This window comes from Mustela nigripes, chromosome 4, assembly GCF_022355385.1.
Source record: "Mustela nigripes isolate SB6536 chromosome 4, MUSNIG.SB6536, whole genome shotgun sequence".
Lineage (NCBI taxonomy): Eukaryota > Metazoa > Chordata > Mammalia > Carnivora > Mustelidae > Mustela > Mustela nigripes.
Genome location: NC_081560.1, coordinates 164,142,660 through 164,157,547, shown reverse-complemented (window position 1 = coordinate 164,157,547; position 14,888 = coordinate 164,142,660). Strand labels below are relative to the sequence as shown.

At 43.4% G+C, this 14,888-nt stretch overlaps 2 protein-coding genes across 3 annotated transcripts in view; both read left to right on the top strand.

Moving 5' to 3' along the window:
- Window positions 1-2,840, top strand: part of PKD2L1 (polycystin 2 like 1, transient receptor potential cation channel) — a 30,868-nt gene extending 28,028 nt beyond the window's left edge. Inside the window, exons 12-15 of the mRNA XM_059398347.1 lie at window positions 194-320; window positions 1,088-1,206; window positions 1,457-1,580; window positions 1,932-2,840. Coding sequence (XP_059254330.1) covers window positions 194-320; window positions 1,088-1,206; window positions 1,457-1,580; window positions 1,932-2,105 — 544 coding nt within the window. The 3' untranslated portion in view covers window positions 2,106-2,840. The remainder of the gene's footprint in view (window positions 1-193; window positions 321-1,087; window positions 1,207-1,456; window positions 1,581-1,931) is intronic.
- A 1,403-nt stretch (window positions 2,841-4,243) lies between these two features.
- BLOC1S2 (biogenesis of lysosomal organelles complex 1 subunit 2) lies at window positions 4,244-11,099 on the top strand. Of its 2 annotated transcripts, XR_009403974.1 has the most exons (6): window positions 4,244-4,353; window positions 4,690-4,806; window positions 8,088-8,207; window positions 8,880-8,984; window positions 9,581-9,763; window positions 10,598-11,099. XR_009403974.1 is itself a non-coding variant. In XM_059398346.1 (5 exons), the coding sequence occupies exons 1-5, from the start codon at window positions 4,287-4,289 to the stop codon at window positions 10,627-10,629; spliced, it is 441 nt and encodes a 146-aa protein (XP_059254329.1). In that variant the 5' UTR covers window positions 4,244-4,286; the 3' UTR covers window positions 10,630-11,099. The 2 variants fall into 2 exon arrangements, 1 of the variants encoding a protein (XP_059254329.1); XM_059398346.1 differs by lacking the exon at window positions 9,581-9,763.
- Window positions 11,100-14,888: the final 3,789 nt, after the last annotated feature.

The following is a 14,888-nucleotide window of genomic DNA, read 5'->3' as shown; positions in this document are numbered from 1 at the left end:
AAGGAAGACATTGATTAAAACAATTTTGGGGGAGTAAAATTGCCAGACCTTGGAGATCCTGGCTTTCCCACATGGTCCCATTCTTCCCCAGAAAGCAAGAGTCAGTGAGTCTGGAAAAAAAGTGGGGAGTCAGTAATTGAGAGATCACAGCCACAGCAGGTCAGAAGTCATTTCATCATACTGTTTTCCTCAGACTCGGTCACGCAGAGCATGAAATCACTGAGCTCACAGCCGCCTTCACCAGGTTTGATCAAGATGGGAATCACATCCTGGACAAGAAAGAGCAAGAACAAATGCAACAGGACCTGGAGGACAAGAGGGTGAGCCCAGTTGGTCGGTGGAGAGGCAGTGAAAGAAAACCACTCACTCTCCCCTCCCTGCCAACACACCCAGAAAACAAATCCGAACTGAAAACCCTTCAATAAAGAACTCTCTAGAACAGTGGTTCTCAAACTGTTGCACATTACAATACCCTGGTGGGATGGGGGTGGGGATTCAAATAATCCTCATACTCAGGTCACATACCCTAGACAGAATCTCTGGGGGGAGACCAAACATCAGTACTTAAAATACTCCCCTGCTGATTCCGATGCATAGCCAAGGTTGAAAACCACTGCTCTAAAATACAGTCTTGGGAAATGATCAGTCACCCGAGAATCCCTGATAATTCTTTCTGAAGAGTTGCCTTCTCCTTGGGACTTTCAAACTCGGGCCCTTAGCTGCCCCTGCTGTGCCTGCTTCATCCCTATCCAGTGTAGACCCAAAAATCAAGGGCAGGAGGAAAAGTGGCAGAAATTCTTGTACTATTCTTCTTTTCCCAAACGGAGTTGGCTTCTAGTGAGGGTCTCCTTAATCAAGACTTCCAAAAGCTCAAGTTTTGTTTCTTGGCAGGTGATTCCCTCCCAGAGGTTGGGCCAGCTTTGTGTCTAGCACCACCATACTGATCTTTTTATCTCTAGAGTTTGAAAGGGAAAGGGAATAGCATGAACTAAAGCCCAAGGGCTTGGTCTTGGGAGCCCATGAAAGCAGGTGATGAAATAGGAGCTGATTACTTCCCAGGTCATCTCCTCTCTGACTTCCTGAATAGGTGGCCCTCAACGCTGAGATTGAGAACCTGGGCCGGTCCATTGCTAGTAGCCCACCAGGCGAGTCAGGTCCAGAGGCTACCAGAGCAGGTGGCTGGGTTTCAGGAGAAGAATTCTACAGGTATGTGTAACCAATGGTCCAGGGCTGAGTGTGTTTGTAATATCCTACCCTGAGCTTTTTTTCTCAGCTTTCTAATTTTCTGTGCTAACCCAGGGAGAACTTCTTCCCCTCTTTAATTCTCCTTACAAGGTTGGGCCTTACCTTCTTTGCACCCATCCAGACACAGATCATAATGGCTCCCCTGCCCCTATAGGCACTTAGTCCTACAGATGCCTATTTCTGCTCCCTCGGTCTCTCTCAAATCCTGCAGACTCACAAGGAGAGTTCTTCAGTTGGAGACTGTACTGGAAGGAGTCATGTGCCAGGTGGATGCTGTGGGCTCAAAATTAAAGATGCTGGAGAGGAGGGGGCAGCTAGCTTCCTCCCCAGGCACGGTGAGTGGCCCTTCACCTGGTTCTTCTTGGTGCCCCACATTTGAACTCTACCATTTTTTCTACTCAGCAGGTAGAGGCAAAACATTTTTTTTCCATTTTATTTTATTTTATTTCTTTTCAGTGTTCCATCATTTTTTGAAAGAGCCTGTTTTCAGGCTCCTGGGGCAACATGTTCCCTCAGGGGAGGGAAGGGGTGGAAGGAAGGCCTGAAGTTGGTTGTTCTGGCCTGAGAGCTGCCTTGGCCTTCAGGAGATGGTCTGAGGTTGAAGAATCAGATCCAGATTTTCTAGATAAAAGGAAGTGGGACACAAACTCCTCCTTCAAATGACCTGTCCCTTTTTCTTCCAACAGGGGGATCAAGACATTTGGGAACAACAACAGCCGACCCCAGCTGTGACTCCAGACCCCTGGGGAGTCCAGGGTGGGCAGGAGAGTGGTGTGGGAGGGGGCCTAAAGCATCAGACAGCAGGCTCCTCTCTCATTGCCTCTCCAGAGACATCATCAGGACATGTCCTCCACTTCTAGGGCAGCAGTTCCCTCCACTGCTACTGCTGAGTCCCACCCCGTGTTTGGCCTTTTGAACCAACATTTCTACATGTAGCTCATATCATGTTTAATAGCTTGTGATTCAGTGTTTCTGTGTACAGCCATGTAGCTCAGTGCAGCTCTTTGAAGTAACATTTCCCACTGGGCCCCTCACTCCCTGTGCTTCCAGCTCTACTGTGATGAAAAAAAAAAAAAAGTTAATAACAAACAGAATGAAGGAAGGGAGGGTAATGTTCCCTAGGCACTTGGCATCTGGATAGCCATGATCTGGGAAAAATGTAGAGGGCAGCATTATCTAGATGTCTTCCTGTTTGTCAGTGAAATTTATCCTTTGTGCATCTAGAGATCTGCTGCTAGCACCCATGGGATTCTTGTCTTCCCCATAGAATTTCCAGGTGAAAGAGAAAGGGAAACCCTGGGGGAGAGGAAACTTTCTCATTGTGGAGATTACAGTGTTGCAGAGAACTTGGAGTGATCCCTCCATCCAGGACAAAGACCATGAAGGCTCAGTTGAGGAGGCTGCTCACGACATTCCACTGACCTCTGGGAATGGACAGGGCTGTAAACAGGGACACAGATGGAGCCTGAGGAGAATCAGAGAAATGGCTTCAGGATTCAAAGGTCTTTGGAATAAAATGCGGTGGGTTCTGATCCTGTTCTTGCAAAGGACATATGGGTTTCTCTAGTGACTATCAATATGACTATCAATAAAAATCCTTCGAAAAATCAGGACTTTGCATTTGCTTCTGGGATTGTTGGGGAAAGAAGAGAGGATGGAGCTGTGAACCATTCTTATATCTGGGCTGGAGCACTTATCCCTGCCAGGAGTGGTCGATTGGCAGCAGTGACAATGTGAAGGGGCTGAAACAAGAACTTCTGGCTCATAGGAATGATTTGAAATGATGGGCATCATGACTGTACCATTTAGAGAGTGGAGACAGTGACCTAGGGAGATCTGGTCCTCATGATGAAAAGAGTAAGGTAGTCCTTATGCTGGCATGATGGGTAGCTGGGGTGTGTGTGTGTGTGTGTGTGTGGTGTAGGATGTGGGAGGTAAGAGGGGGAGATGGAAAATAACTAGGAATAGGACTAAGAACTCCTACACCAAGATTTGGGCTGTATAGGTCTGTGTTCCAGTCCCACTATGTATCCTTTTCCCCTTCCCCTGTGATCTTTACCTCTTTCTCATTTTGCACCTTGCTCCCCAGTTGCTCTTTCTCACCCATTCCCTTTTCCCACCCTTTTCACCATCCCATCATCTATACTCTATACACCCAGGAGACTCGTGAATAAATGCAATCAAGATAACCCGAGTGTATCCTCAGCTGTAAAAAGTTATAAAGCTTTCTTCCAGAAAGACTGTATCAGCTGAAGAGAAGTAGGTGCCAACCTGCACCTTAAGAAAAGAGGGGCGGGGCGCCTGGGTGGCTCAGTGGGTTAAGCCCCTGCCTTCAGCTCAGGTCATGATCTCAGAGTCCTGGGATCAGCCCACATCATGGGCTTTCCGATCAGCAGGGAGCCTACTTCCCCCTCTCTCTCTGCCTGTCTCTCTGCCTACTTGTGATCTCTCTCTTTCTGTGTCCAATAAATAAATAAAATCTTAAAAAAAAAAAAAAAAGAAAGAAAGAAAGAAAGAAAAAGAAAAGATAAAGGGGCAAATCAGTTATTTCAACAAGACATTGGAATGGCCAGTATTTCAGCTCAGGGGTCAATGAGTGAAGGTTTCCCAAAGACTGGATGAGACTACCTTCAAAAACATGGATTCTCCTAGAAGTCTTTGGCAACGAATACCAGCCTGGGTGGGGAGTGTCTAGGAAGAGGATAACCTGTCCTTGTGACTTTGGTCAGCAGGCCACCAGAGCTCAACCAACCCCATATGGGTCGTCGGTTTTACTAGATTAGTGACGGGGATGAGCGCATTCTCAGTTCCAGACATCGCGACTATGGCAATGGATCGACTTAGGATAGCTCATTTTAGCTTCAATTTCAGCTTTAAGCTTACTCTTTATCACTCCCCGTAAGCCGCAGGACTCAGCGAAGAGATGGAGTATCCCAGGGCTGCGAACCCAGGGCGGGGAGGGTGGGGACGGCGGGGTGGGTGGGGCACGCCCGGTGCGCAGGCGCGGGTGTCCCACAACCGGAAGCAGCGCGGGGCCAGGCATGGCGGCGGCGGCGGCGGCGGCAGCAGAGGGTGTCCCCGCGGCCCCAAGAGAGGAGCCGGTTCGAGGTACGTAGAGTAGCTGGGGATGAATTGTCTAGCAGGGGGCCGGGAACTCACCTGACCGCGGCGAGCAGGTCGGAGGGGCGCACCTGACGGGACGACTGAGGTGGGGTTTGGCCACGGGATCGGATCTGAGCCAACGGCCGGTGCCAGGGAGCAGAATTGGCGTGTCAGGTGGGGCCAGGGCAACGTGGGGGACTTGAAATTATGGTACAGGGAGAGCGGAGCCGGCTTGATCGAACGAGGACAGGTGAAGAGATGTGGGGCTGTGGGGAGAGGGTGCCATGGCTGGATTAGGACCCGGTGTAGGGCGAGACACTTACTCGTTCTCCTTTGATTCAGACGATGCCGCCGTGGAGACAGCTGAGGAAGCAAAGGAGCCGGCTGAGGCTGACATCACCGAGCTCTGCCGGGACATGTTCTCCAAAATGGCAACTTACCTGACTGGGGAACTGACGGGTGAGGCTGGATGTGGGCTGATTCGGTTACCGCCCTGCATCACTCGCTGGAGCTGTAGTTTGGCTCTGGGAGCTGTGAGGTGCTTAAGCAGCATCCGTCTTTGGCTCCCTCCCCAGCTCCCCATGCCCTGAAATATGCCTCTTGGAAGTTTGGGAAGGTTATGAGTGGGAAAGAAAAAGGTCCGTTCCTTCCCTGGAGAAATTCACTAGCTAATTTCAGAAATGCATAAAAATGCCTAATATAACTCTTCAAGCCTCGGTAGTGTACACTAAGTATGAGAAGACAAAAAAGAATTGATCAAGACGTGCTTCCTTGGAGGAGGTGTATTTTTAGCAGGATTGTGAAAGGAATGACTGACCAAAAAGGGGGGAAATGATGAGTGAGTGAGGCGGTATAAGGGAATAGTTTGTTCCCTTAAAGCAGATTTATTTACTGGGACAAAGAGAAATGAAATTGGGGACTGGAGAGTGACCTGTAGATTTAGGACCCTACTAGGTTGCTCTGAGGATTTGGTCACCCACACTTCGGGGCATGATTAATTTTGAGTTCATTGTGTATTTGCAGGTGAACATATAACCTATGTATGGAGAAAGGTCCAAAAAGTGAAGTTTGCTCCTGTGGCCTCTCATAAGCATTGTTTCACTTCCCCAGGAAATTGCTGTGAGCTAAATTTGGGAACCAGAATTAATGAGAAAAGGCTTGGTGCAGAATGGGAGGGCTTGTGAGGCTCTGCCTATCGGTTTTTTAGTTATTTCTGAGCAAGAGAAATCAAGTAACAAATAATAGATTTTTGACTTCTCTTTAAAAATTCCAAAGATTTGGCAATACTAGTTCCCCATTCTTGTAATGCTGTGATTGACAGCTGAGCAGCTGTCTCCTCTAAATGGACTAGTGCCACGCAGTGTTTTCCCCACCACTCTTTTTCCTCCCTTTTACTGGGACCTGATCAGTTGCCATTTATCACTGTTCTTAGATTGTTGGTTTGTTAGTAGTGGTAGAGAAACAATTTTCTGTACCAATATTTCTATCCAGGTTGGTAAAGTAAATGATAGGTAAGACGACTGTGTGTTCTAAGAAATGGGAAAGAGCTTATTTCTTTGTGGAAGTGAATAATCTTATGCGTTTAACATGCCAACACTTGGCTTGTTTCATTCATTTACATGATCTTGCAGGCTTCTAGGTATTAGAGTGTGACCCTTGGGTTTTTTTTAGAGAGACTAATTTGCTAGCAGTGAAGGTGTATGGTTGTGGAGGAGAGAGCTCAGACACATGAGCAAGTTTTGGGATGAAAAGTAATGATGATGGTCAGTGACAGGGTGATGGTAAAAAGGAATGGGAAGGAAATTATGGGTGCAAGAATGCCACAGAAGTGGAATTTAGAAGTGCCTGTGGAGATATGGGAGCAGGCTAAGGTGTTCTAGGTTTTAAACTGACGGTGCCATCATCTAAAATAGAGAAGTGGGAAAGCAGAACAGTGTTTAGTGTAAAAATGTTTTTGGTTTTGGCTTGGCTGATTTTAGATATTAGCAGGACACTCAGGTTACTTGCAGACGTGATCCCTGATCTCAGAGAGTGATCAGAGTAGGGGAAACAGATCTGGGAGTCACCTGCACAGGGTGTGAGTCAAGGCTCTGCAGGATGAGATAGGCAAGGATATGCTTAGGGGTAGCTAACTGTACTTATGGCCTCAACTATAATCTCAGTGAATGCTTGTATAGGGCAATTAGTTTGTTTCTAACAACAGTTCTTAAAACATCTAGGTTTACAAATGGTTTACTTACAATAAAATTAATTTTAAACGGAATGCAATTTCCCTGTGATTGTCATTCTTATTTGTACAGATGCTTTTTTGAGTCTGAAAGGAAGCTAGCATCACCCTGGGAATGCCCATAGGAATGCCACCCATGTAAACATCAGTTGGGTCACAGCTGGGAAAAAGTTGGGAAGTGACAGTTAAGGATGAATGAGAACGGACCTAGCACAGAAACCTACAAAGAGTGAATTGAAAGAGATGAGAAAATCAGGATAATAGGATGATGTGGCAACAAAGGGAAATGAGCATTTTGTGAAAATAGGGAGATCACAGGGTCAGGTACTATGGAGAGGTTCAGGAGGATAATAACTGAGAAAACGCTATGGATTTGGTGCTTTGTAGAACACCAATGACCCCGGAGCATGTAGTTTCCTTGGATGATAGGGTCAGACGCCAGGCTGCAAGGGTTTTCATGTGTGAATGCTGAGGAAGAAGAAGCAGTGAGTATGAGTTGGTCTTTCAGAAGGGTTAGCAGTGAAGCTCCTTTGCTTTAGAACAAATGATGTAGGTGTAGCAGAAGAGAGAGAGTGCTTTTGAGCTGGAGAGAAACCTGAATGTATTTCTAGAGAGAGAAGAAGCTGCCAGGATAGAGAATTTGAAAATGCCAGGGAAAGGAGATGATTGAAAAGAGGCCCTGAAGAAGAGGAAGCAAGAGCATGGGAGACGTGTTGGCAAAAATAGGGGGCACTCCTGCCTCTTGGGAAGATAAAAAGGTACGGAGAAGTTTTGAAGTGAGGCACAAAGGTTGACACAACTCATGTAAGAGGAATTTTCCACTTTTCAGGAAAATTTGCTTTGGGTAGCCATTTGCTTTGAGTAGAGATGGGGAAGGGAACTGAGGACATGAAAAGGAGTACATAAAATGCAATATAGAATCACACAGTAATAAATGAGTTATTAAGAAATGGTGAGGTCCTAATTGATTTTATATGTATTTATGATGCAGTCCTTCAGATTATGTGTTATCATACCATAGAAATACCAAGACTGTGTCACCTCTCACTTCTTAGAACATGAATTTATGGGGCGCCTGGGTGGCTCAGCGGGTTAAAGCCTCTGCTTTCAGCTCGGGTCGTGATCCCAGGGTCCTGGGATCGAGCCTCACATCGGGCTCTCTGCTCGGCGGGGAGCCTGCTTCCACCTCTCTCTCTCTGCCCATCTCTCTACTTACTTATGATCTGTCCGTCAAAAAAAAAAAACAAAACATGAATTTATTATTTACTTGTTTAACCAAGATTCTGAAGTCTCTGGCTCTTACTTGGTTTAAATAGTTTGCTGATTATTACCTGAGTTTCTGCTTAGGCATTCAGAGTACACAGGCTGAGTATGAATGTCATAAATCAGTAGTGGCCTACTATTTTGACATTCTCTGGGTCCTGCCTGGAACTACCATTTGGCCCATGATTCCACATTCCAGTGATCTATGACACAGATCTTAAAAGCATCACATCTTCTGTTTCTTTTAAAGCCACCAGCGAAGATTATAAGCTCCTGGAAAATATGAATAAACTAACCAGCCTGAAGTATCTTGAAATGAAAGATATTGCTATAAACATTAGTAGAAACTTAAAGGATTTAAACCAGAAATGTAAGTAATAGTTTTTATAATTAAACATGTTTGTATTTAGTATTCTTTTGTGCTTGGAATTGTGGAGAAGTGGAGGGAATATGGCACCTGTCCTTAGGGAGCTCATTCTCGAAAAGTGAATTACAAAGTTATGGTGAATTTCTTCCATTTTGAGTTTTAGCATATTTTGTCATGGTTATTTCTGCTTCTGAATCTTGATATGATCACTTTAGTCCTGTCAGATTCTAGTAAATTTATTTAACAATGAAATCCATAAAGGACTACTGTATAAGCAGAAAACCAGAACATCTATAAATGGAAAATGCTAATTTAGACTGGCAGAATATGTTTTTCCATTGACTTATAGTTGTGTTCCCTATCTCTAGAGTACTCTTTCTTGGTAGGGGATTACTTAAGAAACTGAATCTGTAAGGGAAGGATTGTTTGAGGAGCAAGAAATTTAAAAGAGAGGAAAATTAGTGGATGAGAGAGACTTGCTTGGTCCAGGTCACAGTTCTGCCTGATCTGCTAGCTACTGTCTGCTAGTGTTTGTCGTGCCAGTGATCAGAATCATGTCACCCTACCTACTGTGTCTTGGGCAGAGCTGGAGGGACACTAGCATTTTTACTTTCCCACTTTTTTCTACACTCTGTTGAAACTGAATGGACACGTGGTCTGTCTTTGTTTTCAAAGATGCTGGACTGCAGCCTTATCTGGATCAGATCAATGTAATTGAAGAGCAAGTGGCGGCTCTTGAGCAGGCAGCCTACAAGTTGGATGCATATTCCAAAAAACTGGGTAACCATTTTTATGTCAGTTTTGACTAATAAGAGTGCCCTGCCCCCCAGCCTGACCTTAGTTAATAGGATAGTTAACATTGATGTGCCTGTGATGATCGATTTTAATTAAGTTTCACGAAAACCTAGTGAGACTAATTTTTTAATGGTAGTAGTAATGAAAATACTATTTTCTGAGTGCTTAATGATATATGTCAGGCACTGTTCTTAGTGCTTTACATGTATTACCCTTTTATCCTCCCAGTGTTCTATGAGATAAGTATGTGATTTTTATCCCCATTCTTTGAAGGAGGAAACTGGTCAAAGGGGTTAAATAACTTGCATAAGGATACAAAGCTAGCATGTGGAGGAGCTATAGTCCCAACCAGGTCTGTTTGATTATAAAGCTCAAGCTCTTAAATTGGGGTTCAGCAGGCTGAAGCATCCTTAGTAATGTAGATGCGTATGTCTTAAAAAATGGGAAAGTCAATCAAGAGTTTTCTTGAAGGATTACTTTTCCTTTATTGATGAAACTGGTACTTGTATTGTTGATGGCTTACTAACTGGCTCTGGGTTTTACATCTGCGTTTAAAAATAATGGAGTTGTCTTTATCCTAGATATAATTTACAGATCATTTTATTTTCATCATTGACAATTGTTGGCTACTTCGGGAGAGAGGTCTGTAGCAGACTAAGATTTGACATGAAATGGTGATTAACAGTTTCATTGTCCACAATTAAATTTACTAAATGGTGACTGAAACTTACTGTATAGAAGGCATTGTACCAGATGATTTCAAGGTTTGTTTTGATTTATTTTTTTCAAGGTTCTATTTTATTTTATTCTTTTAAATATTTTATTTATTTATTTGACAGAGAGGTAGAGAGCACAAGTAGGCAGAGAGGCAGGCAGAGAGAGGGAGAAGCAGGCTCTCCACTGAGCAGGGAGCCCAATGCAGGGCTCAGTTCCAGGACTCTGGGATCATGACCTGAGCTGAAGGCAGCTGCTTAACCAACTGAGCCACCCAGGCGCCCCTTTTTCAAGATTTTAAAGAAAAAGATAATCTGTCACATTAAGAGGCTTATTTGATAGTCTTTTAAATCTTTGTGTCTTTCAAAATTGCTTTCCTATAGTGAGGTGTAGGAATAAGAAAATAAAAGGGGAAACATACATTTGTATGTCCAGAGTGTTCCAGTCTGGCTGTCAGAGAGTGCCTGGGACAGTGCCTGGAGAAGCAATTTCCTGTGCTTAGTAAGGCTTCCCATGACTCCAGTGCCAGTAGCTCTGCTTAATACTGACGGAGTTGTCTGAGCACGTGCTGTTGACAGGGTTAGAACTTAGTGAACTTGTTCTTAATTCTGTGTGTGTGTGTGTGTGTGTGTGTGTGTGTGTGAAACTTTTTATCTTAGGTTGTGCACATCGAAATATCTGTCTTTAGCTAATATGAATGTTAACATTTATGGTGTGCCTCCAATTTGGACCCAGTTTGGACAGATTATGAGATTGAAGGCAATAGATTTTTTTTTTTTTAATGTAATAGATATTGTTGAACTTGCCTGGAAATGCTGACTAAAAAGATCTTTGTAAGAGCTGGTTTTAAAAGATTTAACTTCTTCATCCTCTCTCTCTGGCAGAAGCCAAGTACAAGAAGCTGGAGAAGCGATGAAAAACTTACTCCTGTGGATCAAAGTCTTTTTTAATATGGAAGAATGTTTTATAAGACCTGAATCCTGAGGCTGATGAATTGTCAAAACTCCTCGAAAGGAAACTGTGCTGGTCATCCCAGAAATGTACCAACATTGGAGTGAACTGGAGGACTATGGCTACCCCTGAACTTCTTTTGAGGCAGTATCCCTCAGAAACTCACACTTATAACTTCTTACCTTTTACTTGAATGTTTCATCATCCACTCAGGACAGAGAGTCTCTCAAAGTTCAGGATAAGCCTGGGCTTGCCAGTGGAATCAAATGAGAGGAACCATTCTTCTCTCATAGTGGTTGATTACTACATTATTTTCTTAATGGCTGGTTTTTTGAGTTTCTGTGTCAACAGTGTTTTTTTCTATTAATGATGCTGATGTATTGCTAATAAGATCCTAAATTAAAAAAAGAAAAAAAACTTGTTCTTAACAGATTACCACCTTGTGAATGTCAGTAATTTACTCTCCCATAACATTGCAAATAATAGGAAATCTTAAATAATTACTAGATTGAGCAGAAGCAGTGAAAGGAGTGTTTTGATAGCTTGATATATGTGATGGGCCCTTCCTGTCTCTTCTGTCTGTGACTCATGTCTGGAGATAGATGACATCTTGACACATGTTCCCTTTTGGAAATGTGATAAAGACAAAGACTGTGTATGTGTATATGTTAGGTGGGGAAGTGGGGCTGCCACTCATAAAATAGAGCATTTTCTGAAACATCTTCCTCTTTGTGCCTGCTGGGTCAGAGGGGGCTCCCAGGACTCTGACTGTCTTCCTTTCAGACTAAAGACATCAATGGTTGGAGAATACTGACTGACAGGCCAGTCTAGTTTGGAGGACAGGCATCCTTATTCAGAGTTGGGGGTCACCAGCCAGGAAGGGGTCTGAGGTCCTCAGTTCTGTCTCCCAAAGAGTTCTTAACCCTGTTTCTGTCCTTTCCTACTATCTCTGTTCCAGACTGTTACTTGTCCCCCGCCCCACTGCACTATAGCTGTGTCTACTCACCGTAACGATCCCTCCAATGCACCTTCCAAACTGCTGTCAGAGCAATCTAAAATGTCACGTGGCGGGACGCCTGGGTGGCTCAGTTGGTTGAGCAGCTGCCTTCGGCTCAGGTCATGATCCCAGCGTCCTGGGATCGAGTCCCACATCGGGCTCCTTGCTCAGCAGGGAGCCTGCTTCTCCCTCTGCCTCTGCCTGCCTTTCTGTCTGCCTGTGCTCGCTCTCTCCCCCTCTCTCTCTGATAAATAAATAAAATCTTAAAAATAAATAAATAAATAAATAAATAAATAAAATGTCACGTGGCTATGTCACCCCTCCTGCTTAGAATCCTTTAGCGAAGGGCGCGCCTGGGTGGCTCAGTGGGTTAAAGCCTCTGCCTTTGGCTCAGGTCATGGTCCCAGGGTCCTGGGATCAAGCCCCGCATCGCATCGGGCTCTCTGCTCAGCAGGAAGCCTGCTTCCTCCTCTCTCTGTCTGCCTCTCTGCCTACTTGTGATCTCTGTCTGTCAAATAAATAAATAAAATATTAAAAAAAAAAAAAAAAAGAATCCTTTAGCGATTTCTCATAGCTGCTTTGAAAAGGCCAGATTAATTTTGGTTTTTTTTACTCAGAAACCAAAATTTTATTTATTTATTTTTTAAAGATTTTATTTATTTGAGAGAGAGCAAGGGCAGAGGGAGAAGCAGACTCCTAGCTAAGCAGGGAGCCCGAAGTGGGGCTCAATCCCAGGACCCTGGGATCATGCCCTGAGCTGAATTCAGAAGCTTAACTGACTGAGCCACCCAGGCATCCCAATAAAGCTGTTTATTTTTAAAGTTAAAAGTTCTTATAGTTAATAACTATAATTAGGGGGATGCCTGGGTGGTTCAATCGGTTAAGCTGCTGCCTTCAGCTCAGGTCATGATAGCAGGGTCTTGGGGTTGAGTCCCGCATTGGGCTCCTTGCTTAGTGGGAAGCCTGCTTCTCTCTCCGCCTCTGCCTGCTTGTGCACTCTCTCTTTCTCTCTCTCACAAGTAAAAAAATATTTAAAAAAAAACACAAACTATAATTAGAGAATACTGATTTCTTTATTACCCAGTCTTTTCTTTGAAGTTTCTAACTCATTCCCAAGGGTATTAAAGCATGTTGTTCAGTGTTCAGAATCTAACACATTCTTTACTCAACCTCTACTTCTAGAGTGCATTTATTTATTGATTTATTTAAAAAAAATTTATTTATTTATTTGACAGAGAGAGATCACAAGTAGGCAGACAGGCAGGCAGAGAGAGAGGAAGGGAAGTAGGCTCCCTGCTGAGCAGAGAGCCTGATGCAGGGCTCAATCCCAGAACCCTGGGATCATGACCTGAGCTGAAGGCATAGGCTTCAAACCCCCTGAACCACCCAGGCATCCCTATCTCTTACCTTTTTGATAATTGCCATTCTCACTGCTGTGAGGTGTGAGGTGATAACTGACTGTGGTTTTGATTTGCATTTCCTGATGACTGGTGATGCTGAGCACCTTTTCATGTGTGTATTGGCTATGGTAGTCTTTGGAAAAATGTCTAATTGGGGCCTTTGCCCATTTTATTTATTTATTTTTTTAAAGATTTTATTTATTTATTTGAAAAACAGACATCACAAGTAGGCAGAGAGGCAGACAGAGAGAGAGAGAGAGAGAGAGGGAAGCAGGCTTCCTGCGGAGCAGGGAGCCCTATGCGGGGCTCAATCCCAGGACCCTGAGATCATGACCCGAGCCGAAGGCAGCAGCCCAAACCACTGAGCCACCCAGGCGCCCCCCTTTGCCCATTTAAAAAAATCAGATTATTTGCTTTTTTGCTATTGGGTTGTTTGAGTTCCTTTTATATTTTGGATATTAACCCCCTATCCGATAGAGAGGTTGCAGATACTTTCTACCATTCCATAGGTTGCATTTTCATTTTGTTGGTTGTTCCTTTTGGTGTACAGAAGCTTGTTTGTTTATGTAGTCCCACTTGTTAATGTTTGTTTTTGTTGCTTGTGCTTTTAGTGTCATATCCAAAAAATTATATCCAAGACCAATGTCAAAGTGCTTCCTGTTTCTTCTAGGAGTTACAGTTCCAGATCTTATATTCAGTCTTTAATCCATTTTGAATTAATGCTTGTGAGTGGTGTAAGATAGGGGTCCAGTTTCATTCTTTTACATGTGAATATCCAATTTTCCCAATACCATTTAATACCTAATTTCCTAATACATTGAAGAGACTCTCCTTTCCCCACTGAGTCTTCTTGGCTCCTTTGTCAAATATTAGTTGTCTGTATATGCATGGGTTTATTTCTGGGCTCTTGATTCTGCTCCATTGGTCTATGTATCTGTTCTTACATCAGTTCTATACTGTTTTGAATACTATTGCTTTAAAACATAGTTTAAATCAGGAAGTGTGATACTTCAAGCTTTGTTCTACTTTCTCAAGATTGCTTTGGCTATTCAGGTTCCATACAATTTTCAAGATTGTTTTTTTCTGTGTCTTTTTTTTTTTTTTTGAAGATTTTATTTATTTATTTGACAGACAGATCACAAGTAGGCAGAGGGACAGGCAGAGAGAGAGGGGGAAGCAGGCTCCCCGACTAGCAGAGAGCCCCATGCAGGGCTCGATCCCAGGACCCTGGGATCATGACCTGAGCCGAAGGCAGAGGCTTTAACCCACTAAGCCACCCAGCACCCCCCCCATTACATTTTAATAGAGATTGCATTGACTCTATAGATGGCTTTGGGTAGTATGGATATTTTAACTATTCTTCTTATCCATGAGCACAAAATATCTTACCACTTATTTGTATCTTCTTCAGTTTCTTTCAGCAGTATCTTATGGCTTTCAGTGTATAGACCTTTCACCTTTTTGGTTGAATGTATTCTTAAGTATCTTTTTTGTTTTTGATGCTATTTTACATGGGATTGCTTTCTTTATTTTTCAGATAGTTTGTTAGTGTATACAAACACAGCTGGTTTTTATATGTTGATTTTTTATCCTGCAACTTTACTGAATTCATTTATTAGTTCTGTTTTTTTTTTTTTGTGGGAGTTAGAGTATTTAGGATTTTTTATATATAATAAGATGATGTCATCTGCAAATAGAGACAGTTTTGCCTCTCCTTTTCCAATATGGATGCCTTTTATTTCTTTTTCTGCCTAATTGTTCTGACTAGAATTTCTGGTAGTGGGCACCCTTGTCTTATTCCTAATCTTAGAGGAAAAGCCTTCATCC

Coding starts and splice junctions, on each gene's coding strand:
- BLOC1S2 (XM_059398346.1), top strand. CDS start 4,287: ATGGCGGCGGCGGCGGCGGCGGCAGCAGAGGGTGTCCCCGCGGCCCCA. Junction 4,807..8,087: donor CCTGACTGGGGAACTGACGG/GTGAGGCTGGAT, acceptor TTTCTTTTAAAG/CCACCAGCGAAGATTATAAG. Junction 8,985..10,597: donor TGCATATTCCAAAAAACTGG/GTAACCATTTTT, acceptor TCTCTCTGGCAG/AAGCCAAGTACAAGAAGCTG.